Here is a 19,358-nt window from a genome sequence, read left to right on the forward strand (position 1 = left end):
CCAAGGGCTTCCTGATGACTGAGGATTTTCTTTCACATGACCTTCCTGAAGTTGATTTTGGGCTCCAGACAGTGCTGCCTTCAGCTCTGACAGGGGCCGGCTGGCAGCAGATTCATGGGGATCTCTAGGGCATTCTGGCATTTTTAAACTGACTAGAGGCTGTAATACCTCCTAATCATCCAGAATATTATTTCACTGGTAATCGCCTTACAGGCAGTACATAAATGCCAGCCTTCTATTTTGCAGCAAATTCCCTCGGTAGAAAAGAGTATGCGCTCAAATGAATGTAAACAATTAAATACGTGTCTTGATTTAAATGAATAAACACAAACGTAGAGCATTTTGCATTTCACACATGGCATTATACGTGGTTCTTTAACAGGGAATCACTGAAATTACACACACACACAGAAAAGCAGGACTGTGAGAAAAGTGCTAAGGTAGTTAATGTGCACTTGTGAATGTGTTCACAAACACAAAAAAGTAAAAGAGTCCGCTCACTAGGATACATGAGTTTCGTATTATTTAGGAAGCTCTTAGCTATAAAAACGTTTATGAATCCTAACTTTACATACATCTTTAGCATAACTGATTTCTCAAAGAAAACGTCTTACCAAGTCTTCTTTATTCGCACCGTTCTTTAGAATCGGCTGACTTCACCCATGCAGCCAGACGGCGGAGGACAGGCCACGCCGACAGGCGAGCGAGCCAGCCGCACGGCCCCGACAAAGCCGGAAAGCGAGTGAACTGAGGAACCCACCGGAGGCTGCAAAATACCTGACCGTGCTCTTCTAGCAATACCGATCAACCGAACGTAAGATATTTTAGGTTATCGCTTACCAGAAAAGGAATATAATGCATTACTTGACCAGCTAGCTAGTGAATTACCATTTCTGCCTTAATCAGAACGAGCCTGCACTGATTCTGAAGCATGACTCTGAGGCTTACTATAAATTACCACCGGCGTGGTATTTGGGTTTTCTGCTGGTGGTGGCGGGGGTTGCTTCCAAGCAGCCCGCTGGCCAGGCACCAGGGGCTAAACAAGACGGGAGCCTCCACTTGACTCTCCCAGGCACGCTTCCCATTCAGAGGTGCGGCACACCGCCGGGGCAGATCAGCGCGGCTGGTTTTGTTTGTTCTGCCAAGGGAACAGCTGCTCGTCTTCCCACTTCCAAACAGCGTACCTGTTTTGGTCAATAACCTGAGGCCACCTTAAAGACAACGTACTTATGCTTGAGATGCATTATGAGAAGGCAAGGTGACCTCTCATAACTGTCTATGCCTGAAGTCAAACGGACACTTTTATCTTATGAGACATTGTTCAACAGAGATGCGCGTCACTTAGAACAACGTGTATAAATAGCTCAGCAATACAGTTCAGACACACTATTCACTTATTCAAGAAAATAAAACAGTGGGCTATAAATTAGCGTCAAAAGAATTAATTAACTTCGTCGCTCTCTGGTTTAAACTGGTGGCTGTACTGATTTAAATATGAACTCAGCTGGAGTGGAAGGGAGGAAAAAATCTACTCCATTTACAAAAAGGTCATATTTATAATGATATAAGGAGTTCACACGCTATCCATACTTTGCATTAACTTGCCAACAGAGAATATGGTAATTTGCCATTAATCACCCTAATCATCTCTACCACTGAGACTACTGAAGATAGAAGCCCTTGCTGAAACTTGCCGTTTGCATCTTCTTGTGATGCATTTGGCTCTAGTTCACTTGAATGTCCCGGAGATATTGACAGAGAAAACCTAACCACTGCTAGTCTTCTTAACTTGACCTGATTTAGAGGCTCAAAATCCCAAGAGGCCTCTCTATAAAATCATTTGTCATACACACACTATACAACCAGAACGTCCAGCCTAGTCCAAGCAATTGTATCGGAGAAATTAAACCCACAATGTTAATCCTGCAAAATAATTTAACCACTACTTTCTTCACTGGCTTCTCCGTGCCTGCTTTACACCTTTTTTTACTTCACGGGCTTCATTTCAGCAAAATCAAGGATGCAAACTTCTTAGAAGTACTTAGTTTCCATGGAAACCTAAGCTGACCGCAACATTATTGTTCTCAAGAGGGAACTGACTTTACTATATGTTCATTCACTGAATTAATGGACTCCTGGTTTCTTTTATTAGCAGCTCTCTAACAATAGAAAGAGAGAAATGTTATAAAAAAGACTCTCAGACAACTGTCCACTCTTTTGTCCAGGGCTTATTGGAATGACGCAAGTCTATTCAAGAAAAGATTATAAAAATCAACTCAAAGCTGCCTCTGTTTGTGGCAGCTAAACATACTTTGATTTCATAAAGATACAACCTATAAAACAAGCAAATTAAAGCTCTTTGGGAAACAGTAACTGTAAGGCAGAGATCATGTTGAAACTGGATTTTAACTATGATAACTGGATATTGCTAAACAATCTCATAGGGCTTTGGGAAGCACCACCAAGCTCCAGCTTGGCCACCTTGCAGCACTGTCCTTGAGCTCTCAGCACACTGGCACATTTTGTAAGAAAGCACTCTCCTTTTTTAAGCTAAATTTAAGCACAAAAGCAGAAGTTATTTTAAGAATAATTAAGTTCTCTCTGCTTACTAGTGGTTTTAGGCAAGTAGGCAGACTTTTAAAAACATGCACGAAAATTTTGTTTGCGATTCTTCAATATACAGAAGTGAAAGATGAAGAACATTACTGAAGTTTGGATTTTTTCAATTTTACTGACAGTTTTAGAACATCTTCTTTAGATATAGAAAATAAGTATTTTTATTATGTGTATTAAATATGGAAATGCAAATTAATTTTGTGCGAAGTGCTGCGTATCAGGAACTCTGAACAGCTCAGGTTAAAATCTCCAAGGCCATCTCTTTCTGCATGTATAATATTATGACAGACCCTGCTTAGGCCTGAGGGTGTACGGCCTAGCTAGTAATTGCTCCACAAAAGACAGTTAACAGTTCCCTTGCTCTTCTCTAACTACCTTCCTGACTGCTTATTGAAGTCTGATTTCTTACTCCTCTGGGTCGTCATTCATCAGCCCTAGAGATCCCACAGGGAGAGACCGACCAGACCTTTCCATATCCCTCGTTGCCAGAGGCCATTTCTGACGGCCCCTGATATAGAAAATGTCTTCACAGCTATCCGGTGGGACAAAGTATGGTTATAATACCCAAATAATCATTTTGCAAATTATCATAATTATCAATCAATCATCCAGTGTGAACAATGTGTTTCTGAAGTATCAGATGGTTTCCGTGACCTGTAGCATTTTGTATATAATATTAAACCTAGAGGGATTTATGGACCTATCTTGCTTCCTATCTGTAGTAACAAAACATTGCTAATTTTTTACTTTTGTTCTAGGAATGAAAGCTTTCTTTCTATCTAGTTTCTTGTTTACTGCTTGATACTTGCTAAGAGGTCAAGATATCTAATCTCACACCGTTTCTAACAGTAATGTTATTTGGAAAAAATCTATGTTATTTGGGAGAAGGAGATGAGAGAAGGTGCTGAATAAATTACTTTTAGTTTATAATGTCATCAGTACTGCATTACTGGCTTCTTACATTTTGCAAAATAAAAATGGAGTCAGCCAAAGTAGGGGGAAAATTGTTTTTGTTTTCTTTTTATCTTTTTTTTTTAAATACCAGATTGAATCCAACTCCTTTGAATCTGATAGCATCTCCTGCTCCCTGTGTAGTACATTCTTGTTAATGGATAAATTCAAGCTCTCCAGAAAGTCAAAGAATAAATTTAAAGCCTTTTGCCAAATGCCTATCCTATTGGATTTTGATAAGATGGCTATTGAGCTTTAATAATGTCTTCCATCCTTTTTCAGCTGGCCCTTAACATGTCTCTTTATTTGTCCCTAAAGCCTCTTCAGCGATGCCTTTTTATTACAAGTCTCTCAGCTTGCTCTCAAGGGAGACAGGGTCGACAAGAGTGATAGATAGATAACTCTATAGATTATCTCCCACAGATGTTTTCTCTCCAGTAGCCCCTCAGGCTATTCCCTCTAAGTAAACAGAAACTAAATAGAGAGTCTACTGAAGAGAGAAGTCCCTGAGGTCTCTTGTCACCACAGTCAGAAAAACAGCCCATCCAGGAGAGGCTGGTTAGAGGCTGTATACACGGAGCCTCCCTCCGTATGACTCTCCAACCGTCATCCAAAGTGACTTTTAGAAAAGAGATAAATACGCCTAGCATAACCCCTCAGAAAATAAAGTGTTTTGTAACAGACCCTGGCATTGTTTCCTGTCTGCGGAAGTCCAAACCCTTCATCACCCTCTCACAGTTAAATCAAAATGACAATGAAGATAATGATAACAAGACAACTTTTCGATGTATTAAATGCAGTGGAAATGCTTAGAAAAGTCAGAAAAAAAGAGAGCTGCTATGTAAACAAAATAAACGGACTGCAGGAAAATGGCTTGGAAAAAAAGAGTTTCGGAAATACGCGACAAAATATGCATGCTCACGCATAGATATAACTTGCATATTTGTGCACGTCTGAATGCATGCATTCAGTTCACTAAAAAAAGTGAATCTTCCATTTGAGCATTTCTTTCAGTCAAACAACTATTTAAAAACTAAACGAAAATGCCGAGGTGCTTATGTATATTTAGGCAAGTTAAACTAAGTATCAGTAAGCAAAGTAGGTAAAAGAAAAGCCTGGCAGGAATAAACCACATTTTATTCTGTGAAATAACACATTTTCAGATACGGAAAAATGATCATGGATCTAGGTCCTTTAATAATATTGCTAGAAATCCTAATTCTTGAGACAAACACTAACAAAAATGCAGCCTTCTGGAGTTAGCAGTCCCAGAAGAAATAAGAGTAATACAAACTGAAAAATACTGGGAATAGTGGGAAAATAATTCTTATTTAGCCCCAAGCCAAAAAAAGGCCTGCTTTATTATACAATATAATAGTGTCTGCTCTGCTGTGTCTTCAGACTTTTCACTGCCTTTTAGTTTATGAAAAGCTACATAATAGAACTTTTTTTTCTGGTAACTTAACCCCAAAAAATAGTACTGGGGTCAATTTTTAACCAGAGATAGCTTCCTGCACATCTTTCCATACATCCACTGCTGTTGTGCCTCCCTGTCCTGCTCTGTTTTATACTGTGTTTTCACAGGTTTCCTCTCCCTTCTACTAAATTTTCCTCTCTCTAGCCCTCGCTACCACCCACTTCAGAACCTGTGATACAGCAGTCAATCAAACGAGCCATGAAAACTATGGTTCCTCTGTCTGGCTCTGACTCGCCTTGCTCCTGGTTGAAGCCAGCCCACCCACTCCAGTCACACTTGTCTTCAGGCACCTTCTCACCACCAACTCGTCTCTGAAGGAGCAGGAACAACCTGAAGTCAAATCGCAACCACTGTGTCTTCAGGCAAATGACAACTGAATGACTCAGAGAGGTCAGAAAAGGAAATCTTCTCCCAGCAGGGTTTGGTACCACCGGCGTAAAACCCTCTTTAGCAAAGAGACTACTACTTACAAACAATTTTAAGATACTACAAAAACTGTGCAGAATGATTTTTCATTCTTTATTTTTCATCTTCTTCTGACTGAAAAGCTGTCTATGAGTAGTCTCTTCACAAGCCATTAAGTTTAGACTTGAACTCTTTACCTTACTGCTTCGACCTTTTTTACCCTAGCTGTAAAACCCTACTGCCCATCCTTCAATAAATTTATCACCTCATAAACTCCCACTAGTGCTTCTCTACAATGCATTTAAAAGAAAGAAGTGCAAGGGCAGCCCCCCCTTGTCAAATATCATAATTGTCCAGTTTTATATGTGGTGTACAGGAAAATACTTGAGGACATGTGTATTTCAAAGAACTGTAGTTTTTGCAACATTCTCCTTTGAAATAAAAGTACTCAAGTGTAAATAGGTAGTCCTTTCAACGTATAAAGCCGACAGTTTAATGTTTCCTTCTACTCTCGTTTTGTACAAAGCCTTGCTGTCTTTTGGGTAGTGTGGATTCAGTGGGGTGCGGATGTGGAGTTTATTTGCGATATTGTAATTAAAGATTCTGAGAAAGGAAGAGTTCGCAGGCCAGGGCCATGGAGAGTTTACTCCATCTTTGTGATAACTGCGTTATGATAATAAGAACCTGCCACCTTGTCACCATGTCTGTTCAGACAAAAGGATCCCACTGAGGCAGAGACAAACACCAAATGAGTTACGGAGATGAACAAGGTAAAAAGTTCAGCAGTATTGCGATAGGTCCTTTTGCAAGGTCACCGGATGGTCAGAGGACTTCTCATACTGCAAACCTGAGTTTCTAAAATAAAAGCTTATTTTTCTCAACATGGTGAGAATATGTGGACATAATACCGGACATAAATGTGTCTAAATATCTTCTCCCAGACTAACTCTGGAGCCTGACAAGTATCATATTTCACTGTGTTTGGCAGAGTGACACAAGTGTTCCCTTTTAACTTTCAGAGTTAAGAAAGCGTATTGAAAATGGCCTAATTGGGTGAATAAAAAAGGCAGTTGTTGCAAGTTCCAATTTAAAACACGTTACACTTTTAAAAACTCGTATTTTATGAATAGACCTATGAATAGCCACGATAAGACAATCACATAGGAAAAGAATTACAGCTAGCTCATTATTTCAACAAGGACACGCTACCCCTATGGACTTTTAGGCAGGCTACAATCGAGTACAACTTGTTATGCTTTACCTTAGTCAAACCGTTAACCAAGGAGAGCCACGGAAAACAACGTCATTTCAGTGTTACTGAGAATAACCCGCACCAAAACAGTCGAGCGGCTACTGGACCGCATGGCGTCGAGGCACCTCACAGTTACTACGTCGGAATTTATACAGCTGCCCTGTATTTGCAACACGTTTTCCTCTAGTCAGCAGCGCAGCCTAAGCATCACGACGTGAGGAAGAGCGCTGGCAGCAGATCGCACTAGCTAAATCCTACCCCTTCATACATCTGTTCCTAGTACCTTGGCCTTCGCATAAGCCGCATTTACTTGGTGAACTGACCCCTAAAAATTTAGCACCGTTAAGAAAGGACCAACATCATCTCTTATACTGAAATAGAGATAAATGAAGATTTTAGGTTTGGAATGGTAGTTGTTCATACTGCAGCTGAAGCAAGGAAAACTTCAAATTATTATTTGCTTTTGCATAAATATTGCAATCACAAAAAAGACACAAAAATACGCCAATGAAACTTCAATACTCAGTTCATAAAAGCAATAGCAAATACTGGAAAATTTTTAAGACATTACTATGATACACAGCTTTGCTTAAAAGTAAAAAGAGAAAAAAGGGTCAAAGTGTATTTCAAAGCCAAACGATAAAACAACGTGCATAAGATTAATCCATATCCTACCTTTTTTATATTGCCCTCTTGGGAAGTCACCTCAGGATCAGTCAGCATCTGCTAAGAGAAAACAAACAGAAAAAAACTAAAGTCAAACTACAGCTAAGAACGTCATAAAATAATAAAGTTCATTATTACACATAAAGGCCAAAACACTCAACTCCAACAGGGCTCCTCAGCTGCTTTGGGAGCGAGACGGAAGGCTCGTACCAGCACCACTGTTGCGTTCTCCCACGCGTTTAGATTTTCAGAGGCTGGCTCAGCCCTGGCTGACCCGCGCGCGCTCCGCGCTCCCGAAAGGCAGGCGGCTCGGCCGGGGGCGCAGCGAGGGGGCGCCCGGCAGGCTCCCCGGCCCGGCCCCGCCGGCAGCCCTCGGGGCAGCGGGGCGGCGCGGGCCGACGGCGGCGGCGCTCTCGACGCCCGGCAGCTCCGCGTGCCGCCCCGGCGGCCTCTTCGGCCAAGGCCTCCCCGCGCGTCCTCTCGCGGCCCGCAGCCGGGCGGTCCGGAGACAACTCGGAGCGCGGAGGCAGCTCCTGCCTCGCTGCCGCTTACGGGCGCTTGACGCGGGCCGGGTGCCGGTCGCGCTGCCGCCGCCGCCTCCGTGCCGCCAGCAGCCGGGCCCGAGCCCTCCCATCCCTCCTCCGAGCCGGCGCGCGGGGCTGCAGATCATTCGCAAGCTGCTGCGCTCTGCCTCAGATCGGATCTGGGCCGGCGGGCAGGCCAAGGGCCGAAGCTTCATATAACGCTGCGTAGCTCCATCAAGACAAACACGCGACACGAGGACTCGACCGAGCGGCCTGACCCTAAGCATGCGAATAGCTCCACCGACCTCCGCGGGGATCGCAGACGTGCAAGGTTAAACGCATGCTCAAGTGCTGGCGCAGGGTCCGGGTGCTCTAGGCCTGGGCAGCGTGTTCTGGCTATCAAAGAACAGCAAAGCAGCTAAAAGGAACAGCGGTCAAAATGCAAAGAAACTGAAAACAAAATGAGAACGGCCACATATTTTAAAGGAATTTTACTTGGAGAAAAAGGAAGGAAAGGGCCAAGTCCTCTCTTGGCATAGGCTGATTTGATTCTGACAAAACCAAGGAAGCTACTTTGCAATTCAGCAGCAGCTGAGGATTTGGCCCAAGGTTCTTGGGCACCTTTGACCATGTCAGGGGAGATCAACCGATCTACAAATTTTGAAAAATGTTGGCAAATGTTTCCAAGTTCAGCTGTAATAACAACCTGTCATATTTTATATAGTAGGAATCCTAAACTACTCTGTATTTTACAACAGTTTTAATAGATACTGAAACTGCTGTTTGGAAAGTAGCTGACAGCAAACAGGACCAAGAGGCGAACAGCAGAGCCACAAAAATCCGTGTGTTCACATGCGCACGCCTGTGCACACTCGACATCACCACGGAGTCCTGGAAGTTCAATACACGGTTAGAAGCACGTGCCACCAAGGTGCTGGGGAATTGTTCAGAAGTGCAGAGCGCTCGCAGCTCCTATTACTTTCACTGGAAACCAGTGACCCTCAAAAGTCTTCTGAGAATTAGGCCATGAACCTTTCAGAGCCGTAATATAAATATACCTATGCTTAAATGACTTGAAAGCCTTCATGAAACACTGCTGCTTCCAAATGAAGACACAACTATACTTATTATATGCAAAGTATCTTTAAATACAATCGGTGAAGTATGTGCAGAGTGCATAATCCACCTATTCGACATGACCATAAACGTAGAGGGGAAAAAAAAATAAAATGAAGTGCAAATTGGGCTGTGGTAGAGCCTTATATAAACAGGCTTAACAGTCAGGAATTCCTGAGTCTGAACCTAAATGCCAACACAAGCTTCCTTTTTTTAGTTTGGGTAGACCTGGTGCTCAAGGGACAAGTTCTGTTCCTCAAAGAATATTTAACTTTTTTTTCTTCAATTCATAACAGATCCCAAATTTCAAAATTCCTGGAGAACAGAATTTCTGTAAAAAGTGTTTCATACTCATCCAAAAATTTTGTTTCTACAGAAAAGTATCACTGCCTTTTTATCTAAATGTTAACATAAACTGTGATAGAAAAAGTGAAACAAAAAAAAAGCTTCAATTTGAAAAATAAACTTGTTCATTCAGGAAATTGCTAAATGGCATATTTTTGATAAGCTGAAATATTTTTTCAGTTTCCTTCTAATACAGAATTTCTGGGAAAAAATATCCTGATTTCATAAAGAATTTTAATTTCGATGAAACCATATCCACACCCAAGCTATCAGAACATTCACACGTGGGAAAAGATTTTAGCAATGGTGGGAGATTTGGAACTATTTTTAGATGATATTTCTCATCCTTCCAAACATAATATTTACACCAGACTTTAAAAAAGAAAGATGATCATGTTGAAAGTGCAGCAGTAGGGGACTGAGTTCTGCCACAGACTTTCAGGATATGTCCCTTAACCTGAAAGTGCCTACATTTTCTATTTTTCCTATTTGCCCATGCAGGTAGAGAAGGCTGAGGGTTTGTCAGGGAAATAGATTTTTTTTTTTCCCCCAGAAGAGGCAAATCAAAGTCTACTGCTGTCAAACCATAAGCAGGGTTCTGACAGAGCCTTCAGAAACCTTCCAGAGCTCAGGGGGAAATTTCAAAATTCCTCTTCTGTATTCCCAGTTTGGAATGAAAACTTTTTGTAAATTCCTTTCCAGCCATATGAAAATTCAAGAGTTAGATCAGCTCAAGGAGTACGGCTTCTTTTGTTTGCACACTGTAAGCTCGGAGGGGCAAAGACTTTCTTCTGAGATCTTTCTCTGCAGCAAAAGGAGATGCTGACAAATGCAATACAGCGATGTAAATAATATCTCCTAATTAGAAGAGAAAGAGAGAGAAAGTAAGTACCAGATGTGATGTTTATTAATAAGAATAACAAAAGATACTTTGAAAATCTACTCATTAGGTAATTTTAGCTCAGGCTGGACTTCATCTTATGTGAATGCCGTAATACTAAATACAGTGCTTGTCATGCACAGTGGGCTGTAGTTTTGCAGTTAACACAGATGTTCTTAAATGTACTCAAAATTTACACCATATGCTTTTTCTATCAACTGATACGTTGATTTTAGCCAAAAGAAAGACAACATGTCAGCAGCAGCCATGTTAGAAAAACTTGTGTTTTAGGAATCTGGTTGGAGGTATCTCTCCTCCGACTTTTGATGAATTTCATGGCATTTCTCTTCCTGGGTTCAGAGAACTGGTGGCAACAAAATCCTGACTTAGTTACATTATTTAGGGATGTGCTATAATTTTTGCAAAGCCTCCTGAATGTATACTAAACATGTCAAGTAACACCATGTGATTCTTTTTGAAAAACAGTTTACAAGCTGGCATTCTCCAGCTGCAGTTAACCCTAATTTGATTACATTACCGAGACAGATCACAATGAGCTTATGTAAATAGTAATGTTATCCATTCATTCCGTGAGCTCAGATAAACTGTCATTAAAAAAAAAAAGCTTAAATAGGCATGGCTTGATGTATTTAGCAAACTCTGAAGGCAAAGATGACAGAGTAGAACCTGCCTCTGTTATATCACTGCGAATCTTGATTTTTATGAAGTAATTCCAGAATTGCACCAAATTGGAGGTAGAAGAGAATGTCCAATAATTTCACAGAAGTTAGTATGTAGATAACAACACTTTTCAAAATTACTTTTTATTTGTTATCATTCCTGATTCTTTAATAAGACCTCAATACATGAAAGGATCACATCACTGCTGAAGTCAGGGAGACTTAAGCAAGTGCTTAAACATGTGAACCACCGCTTAAGTATCTGCTCAAGGCCCACACTCGCAAAGCTATTCTGCTCTACGTCCACTTTGTATTAGCTCCTTGCAGTGCCCAAACCTGATTAGCCCAGGTGCACCATTACATGGACATTGCTACAGCACTTGCAGCTCTGGAGCCCAGGTTGGGCCACCTGCACTGCCTTGATCCTACCTCTTCTTCAGGAAATGCCATGCAGCTGGCAAACATTGATCTAGACCATAAAAAACTATCTTAAAAACAGTTATTTTGCCTTAAATTAGACCAGGGACTGACTCTTACTTGAACACAAGCTCACATTAATATTTCAGACAAAATCACAGGTTGTGTCTCTACTGTGCCTAATTTGCTGTTGTTAATGGCTAAGTTATTCTGCTTGACTGAGGCACCACAACTACGCTGCATGATCATCCTGGACACATGTGAACACTAGGACATGCACAGCAAACATCTTCTTCCAGCTTGTTACAGGCATTAAAAAATAAACGTCTCAGCTGGGCTGCTGAGGAACGTTCGTACCGGAACAGTGTCCCCAGCCTGATACGGTGCATCCTAGTCCTCATCAGGCATCTGCCACCTCCCGGAGACTGCCTGCTCTCTGAGGAGGTAATGCTGTTTGGTCGCCTGCAATATGCACCAGTTAAGGCGCACTTCATGGATCAGCAGAGCCACCTTTTCTGTCCAAACCCCAGACAGCAGCTCGGGTGTTCACGTTCTTCATCTACCTTCTGAACCCCTGTTTCAACCCAGCTCAGAAGAGAACACTGTTACTAAGCTGCGAATCTTATTTAACATAATTTTCATTAATTATTCCTTTAAAGTTCTATCCTGCAAAGTCCTGAGAGCACTGGCCCTGATCCAGTCAGATATTTAAGCAAGTGAGTAGTATTACAGAAATTAACAGAAATAGAAATGTTCGCATATTTAAGTGCTTTTTTGGACTGAGCCCAGGAGCGCAAAGCACCTTGCAGGATACCGCCCTCCAGTACAGAGCACCAAACCCCATCTCAGGTACACTGTAAACATTGCCACCTCCAGATGCCTCGCACTGAGCTGCAGCACCTTAATTTCCGCAGAAGAACTGATACTATTCAGGACGCTCCCCTCGCAGCACTTCCAGCGGGGTTCGCGCGGACAATCTGGGGCACTGCAAAACACAAATCTTATTTCCAGCAGCCTGCTAGCATGTATTGTCTCACTTGGCTCTAACACATATAAACATTCTTTATAACTTTTGGCCTGTCTCTATCTGGTTTTAGCAAATGTTTCAGTAACATTCCCACTCCCTGGTGTCCAAGGACAATTTTACAAGAAAAGCATGTGATGTATTTTTCATTGTTACTATTAGCCAGAGACACGAAAAGCCATTACTCATTATATTGACAAAAGCTATTGCTGCTGCAGTAAAGAGCTAATCAACTCTGCCGTTAACAGCTCTCTAGATTGCAAATAGTAAATGCACAAGCAGGAAAGGGTTTATTCGTTTATTAACAACTTTCAAAACAATCCATCTGCAAAATTTGAAATGAAACCAAAAACCTGGTTTGTGCAAAAGGTAACACTGGCATTTTCACAGAAAAGGAAAAATAAGCTGTTGCTTTTCTAGTTCTTTCATGCAGTCTGGCATTATACATAAAGCGCTTTTATAGTATGTAGCCAGGTTATCAAAAAGTCACTGCTACTTTACACGATTAACCAAATATGAACATTATCATGGATACGTTGAAATGGCATATAGAACCAATACAAAATCTGCTGAATCATATGCACCAATTTTCAAACTATCCTTAAATAAAAATTTTTAAAGATCTGTAAATTCTGTAGGTTCCGAACTCTGCTTTATATCTCTTTCTCTCTCTATACATATCTACTTTAAAAGCCTATAAAGTGAGGCCCAAAGACTAAGTTGCCTGAAGTTATATGGTAAATCAGTGGCAAAATTCTCAACCTTTTGCCCTTACTAACTGCATATAAAGCCTCCCTAGTCAATAAATTGGAATAATTAATAAACTGATTTATTGTCACCAAAGCTATCAAGTCTTGAAATACAAATGGAAGTATCAATTCTCTCCTCTGTATGAATGCTATATGGGTGGTCAAACAGGCTTGATGAGCTACCATACCTTGTGCAAAAAGCATAAGGGCATTAATCCAGTTCCCTGATGTTATTTGAGTATTGCAGGGAAGGAGCTGGTTTAATATTACTTTTAATCCAGATGCTTTTGGTGTAAACATTACCATCTGTAGTTTGCATATCTGTTTTCACCTTCCAGTGCAAAGATAGGCTCTTTCCCTGAGCTTCCTTATGTTCCCCAAATCCTGTCATGCTTAATGGCCATTTTCGATACATTTTCTCCTCTTTGAAATACAACATTGAACCCCTTGTCTAGGCATGCCTTTAAAATAAGCTCATCCCAAGACCCCTCAAGGTGGAGTTATGGAAAAGGTCAGAAATCATATATGTTGACGAAGGTCAAACGAATTGATTTAAAAAGCACTATAATGCTACTTGCGCATACAAGACTAACTCTGCTGGTAAAAGACTCTGAAGGAACGTGGGTTTGTGAGGACAGAAGAACTACATGAGCACTATATTAAAGAAAATACATAGCAAATACGTATAAACCTAACCTGCCTTCCCAGGAAGCAGGTTTACACAGTGTTTCTTTACTGCCATTTGGTTTTCCACTGGGAAGCTGTCCCATCCCTACATAAACTGGTAAAGAATAAGCCTATTCCAAACCTTCCTACCTCCTTGGCATTTCAGACCAAGGAGGACGAAAACTGCGAGCAGCCCGGCACGGGCTCGCCCTGGTGACGGCAGTAAGCACGCTGCCGAAGCTGGCGTTCAGGTGCTGGAACGGTCCTTCAAAACACATCAGCTAGCAGCCCCACAGTAGCTGTGTCGGAGACAGGATGGTCTTTCACAGCAGAGCCAGACAGAGAAGGAACCCACAGAAATAATTCTTATGCACTAAAACAGTTTTCTATTAGGTATATTTTAAAAATACAGGCATCTTGTATCATTTCGTTGCCAACAGTTAATGAAAAGTTTACATTTTCTGCGGTAAATAATTTTGTGAAGCACTACTGAATCAAGGAGATTTTCAATATCCTGTCTTGGGAATTTCCAACAAATGTGCCTGGAATTAAGAGGAAAGGGAGGAAAGCTCTTGTCTGCGGGGAAGAATTTCCTTTCCCGGATGGGTGAGTGAAGGAGGATGAACAGCGCTGCTCTGACTGGCAAGAAACAGGCCCAGGGCTGAAAGGAGCACAAAGAATAAACCAGCTATTCACTGCTAAGGGCAACCCTAGCACAACTGGGAACACTCAGCCAAACGGAGCTTGTGGACCAGTAAAATCCGTAAAGCCATGGTATGCGCTCCACAGACCATTTTATAACCATTTATTTTTCAGTCGAAAGTCTGAACAAAAAGGTGGTCCAATCCTGCATGAAAAATGTTGAAAATTAGCAGGGATCCCTGGTCCAAATTTTCTGGCTACCTGTCTCAGCGAGCACCTCTGCGCTTGCTTATGCCTTACGTCTCGTCTGGCTTTACAGAGGAATTTTTCCTGGTTGCCAGATTTCAGGAGAACAAACCGCACTCTGTAGAGGTGGATCATTACAGGTTATTCAAAAAGGTGTTCCAAAGAAAGGAACATCCTAAGTTAAGGTTTAGTAACAAAGAGCACCTTCTTAGGACAAGAAACAAACTTCTATGCATTCAGAATGGAGCAGGAAAACATCAGGGTTAGTTGGTGGTGAAAAAAATGAATGTCAAACATTAAGAATAAGTTTAAGAATAAAGCCGGAAAGAAAGAAAACATTCAATTTCCACCCATGGGATCGTAATTTCTGTATCGCATTTTAAAGACCTAACTCCTCCATGACATTGTGACCAAGTTCTACTGCAAATACCAGGAAGTTAGATGGAATCTAATGGAGAGCATTTGTAATAACTTCAATAAGCTGAGGACTTGAGACTTTCAGCCAAGACAAATAAGAGAGGGTACTGATTAGTAAATGTCACCATTTCTCTTGCCAAGCACTCAGCGGCTGGTGATAGGAGAGTATTAAATATAATCGCACAGTCTTTAGGGGCTGTTTGATTTTATATTGCATTCTTATCAGGTTCTTAAAGTCCAGTGTTAATGAGCATGAGAAATGCACTTGATAGTCTGGCAGTTCTGCTAAAAGAGGAAGTAGTTCATTCATTCCACGTATTCCCTGGATCCAAGTAAGAGATGCTTTTCCCTTTCATCGGATTCCAAAGTAGGGAGTCCTCCATCTATTCTTCTTCCCCATTTCAGTGACCTAACATCACCTTTAACAACCTTTTATTTATACTTTATTTACTTAAATAAAAATAGGTTTCACCAACTACAGAGAACGAAAGCTTTAAGGATCCTGGAGCGCAGACAAAACATTTAGGTAGTAAGCTCACATCGTTGCATTCCTTTTTGCATCCCAGAGACCCGCTCTTGAAAAAAGAGTAAGTCCCGATTAGCAATATAAGCCTTCCCAGGAATGCTAAAATATTGGGGAAAACTACAGAAACAATAATAAATGTTATTGTTCAGATTCTCAGTGACCCATCAGCTGAAGGAAATAACAAATCCAGACTGACAGTATGTTTTGAGAACTCTAATTGCGTTTCAAATATGGTACTGATGACAGCATTAAATACTTAGCTAGCAAAGTAAAGACTGGTCAAAGTCCCACCACAATCAACTAAAAACTAATCGTTTTTAGGGAGAAACGGGGCCACCTTTCCTAGGCCTGAAAATGCGAATAATGAGTCCCATTCACCAGAATGAAACTAGGTGTTACTCAACGCACAGGTGGAAGAATCAGCCCTCACCTTTCTCTTTCCTACGAGCGTAAACTCAACCGACATTATTTTTGGTGGAAGCAGACTATAGTCCATGTTACATATTTTCCTTGGAGAGCTGAACTCCATACCTGGCAATTTTTTAAATGAATTACAGGGCTTTCTTCTCAAGTGTTAAGGCCTAATTTTCACTGTAAAATAACTTTGTTTTATATAACTCTTTCTCCCCCCCTCCTTCTAAAATTCAGCGAGAAAGTCACTGTTTGAAAAGGTCACTCTAAAAATTCCAAGACAGGATCATTAAAGGTGATCTTTATGGGAAAGCATCCATGTAATGGGCTTGCCAGCAATGCAATCTCCCTGATACGTGCAATAGGATTTGGGCAGAAGAGGACTGCAGCAACAATAATACCACAGAAGCTCATTACTTGACCGGAGAAGGAACACAACAGAAGTTTCTCTTGAAATGAGACCAGAACATGGAATTTTCCCAGAAAAAGAAAGGAGGACACAGTGGAAAGTCAGGCATGGCTCTGACTGTCAGTCACATCCAAAGACCTCTTGAATTAATCCTAGTTCTTTTGCAGGATGTTAAATTATCCATCCAAAGGAGATTTAGCTAAGAAGTTAGATACAAAATCCAAGTTCTCTCAAAGTTCAAGAACTTCAGAATACTCTACCATATGAGCAAAGGCCAGGCACAATGTCTTAACCTGAGGAACAAACAATATCCAGAATCCAGGGATGAATTTGACCTTTCTGGACCTCTAAATCATTTTATTTAGCAATAACTAAGTGAATAGCAAAATAAAATAAGAAAGTAGTTTAAAAAAACCCACCTTTTCTCCCACATACAAAACATTTTTGAGGACTGAAAATATTCAGAAGATTTCTTTTTTTTTTTTTCCTGATTCTGTACTTTCCGCTGAACAGAAAGTGGATGGCTCTGCATGCACAAAGTACTGTTTTCTGCTATAGCCATTAAAGAAAAGTTCTTCTTAATTTTGCATCTCAGCTGCAGAAGCACAGGAACATTAGAAGTGCTGCAGAAATTTTCATTACATTTTACAAGATTTTACTCTCATCTCTATAATAAGATTTCCCAAACTGCCTAGACAACTTTCATCAGCTAATTGTATGGGTACAATTATGCCTTTTGGAGCTCCATTGCTGAATTCCTACTGCTTTCGAAGGTACCACTGAGTAAAGGGTCTTTTCATTAGTTGCCAGGCTTGGCCAGAAACAGAATGTACCTGAAATTTCACATCTTAAAAAAAAAAAAAAAAAAAAAAAAAAAAAATTCTCAACATTTTCAGAGTAATCTTGAATATCCAAGGGAACAATAAATTTGGCAGGTAATTAACAATTCCTACCTCTAATGAGACAGGGAATAGTCAAGGAATGGTCTATTGTCTAGTATTTTGCCACTTCTTCAGACATTGCCCAGAAAAAGAAAAAAAATGTAAGAGTAAGCAGGAAAAAAGGAAAATTTTAAAATTAATTTCTAAATATTATTTTCAAAATGTCTTTATAAATATAATCTTGAACTCTTTTTTCCTAAAGGGAAATTTCATTATAAAATTGAAGCACAATGATTAATATATTCAAAATGGCAATATAGCTGTAAGAGATCTTCTGAAAAGGTGAAAGGGACACTTCACTATGCCTAGCAATAAGAAGCGCGTACAGTCTAAGGGTTAGAACCAGTCAGAAGTATTTGAATTGTGTCTGTATTTACTCAGCTTGCTCATGTGCAAAACTGGGAATATGACTAGCAGACATTTATGCTAAATAAAATATGAGCTGCTCTGACAGAATGTGTTTCAGAACTGTAAACCAGTTATTTTCACTCAAATATCCACAGAAAAGATAGGTCTGCAATGGAAGTTTAGGGTCATCAACTCTAAATTCTGTCTGCCTCAGGACTACATAACACAATCACTTAAATAAATGTAACGACAGCTATTTATTATCTGAGCAAAAGATCATCTCAGAGAGTGAAATGTGATGTTTTGGTTAACAGATAAAGCTTTGCTGTCTGCAGCAATGTAATCGAACTGGATGGTTAGCTTTAGTCATATACGATCCATCTATCTTTTGTTCTCAACCCTTTTTAGTTATAAATATGGCTTGATATTGACAGAATAATAAAAATGAACTTCCTCTGTACTTCATATATTGATAACCTGTTTGTTAAGATGATCAGTAATAATCATAAGTAAATAAAGAGAGATCATACATCTTCTGGTAATGGCAACACTGACATGCACTCGCTCTGAAGTATGGGGACCTCTGGGCTTAGGCTGAAGAGCTCATACTTCATATTAAATTGCAGGCTTACTATCCAGGACACATATTGACATATAAATCTATATAGGGCAATGCACTCCAATCTTAGCCTCGTACCTGTTATGACTAAGATACCTTACAAAATACCCGCAAACGGAGGAAGGGTATTGAAATGGATTCAACAAATACACCAGCTAATCCCCAGAATAATTCAGTATTCAAATACCGGTCATTTATGTCTCCCGTTGGGTGATGTTCACATAGCGCTAACCAACTGCTTTGCCTCATTCTTGGTAGGTATCACTGGGAGTGCATTCATTTCCAATTCTGTCCGTTTTTCTTTTTTTTCGCCTCAAAATCCCCTTGATCATATGACAAAGTCTTGTCAGTGATGCCAAAATTTATTGGCACTGGTCTCAACACCAATCTCTCCATGGTTATAGCTGTCAAATAATGGAACCGCGACAAGTACCACCAAGGTAACAGATTTTCTTCTTCAGGTCTCAAGGCAGAGAGAAGGGCCAACTGGCTTTGGCTTCTCCCATCACCCGCGCTACACGATACAGCCTCCATGCTTATATAATTGTGATGCTTATACAGTTAAGGATTTGAGAAAGAACAGAGGAAAAAATGGCCTAACTGCATTCTCCTCCTTGCAGTCTAAAGAGACAACAGTAAGAACTGTGAATTATTTTACCGCATTTAAAGAGCATATAACCAATAAAATAAATTTTTCATAGGCACGCTTGGCTCTCAAGCTAAATCTTTTCTCTGCCCAAATAACACGTAACTTTGCTGAGCTCACTTAAGGCGTTCTAGTCACCCATATGCAAGTATGCCACATCGCAAGCACAAACACAAAAGCAAACCTGCAATTCACTGCGCACAGAATTTGCCAAAAATCCAGCTCAGTAAACTGCATCTGTACCTACTGCTTATGCTCAGTTCCATCCAAACAACGGCCTGCAGCGCAGTGCAACCATGCTAGGGCACCAAAGCAGAATAGCTGAGCTGTGACGTGTAGATTTTTGATCATTAATCACACTTGAAGGAAAATAAAGCCAATACGC

At 40.6% G+C, this 19,358-nt stretch overlaps 1 protein-coding gene across 1 annotated transcript in view; it reads right to left on the minus strand.

Moving 5' to 3' along the window:
• The window catches only part of PRDM16 (PR/SET domain 16), a 219,547-nt gene that overhangs the window by 159,976 nt on the left and 40,213 nt on the right, over positions 1 to 19,358 (minus strand). The window contains exons 3-4 of the mRNA XM_067311277.1: positions 7,377 to 7,424; positions 3,422 to 3,424 (exon numbers count right to left, since the gene is read on the minus strand). Of these exons, the coding sequence (XP_067167378.1) occupies positions 3,422 to 3,424; positions 7,377 to 7,424 (51 nt within the window). The remainder of the gene's footprint in view (positions 1 to 3,421; positions 3,425 to 7,376; positions 7,425 to 19,358) is intronic.

Source organism: Apteryx mantelli, chromosome 26, assembly GCF_036417845.1.
Source record: "Apteryx mantelli isolate bAptMan1 chromosome 26, bAptMan1.hap1, whole genome shotgun sequence".
NCBI classification, from domain to species: Eukaryota; Metazoa; Chordata; class Aves; order Apterygiformes; family Apterygidae; genus Apteryx; species Apteryx mantelli.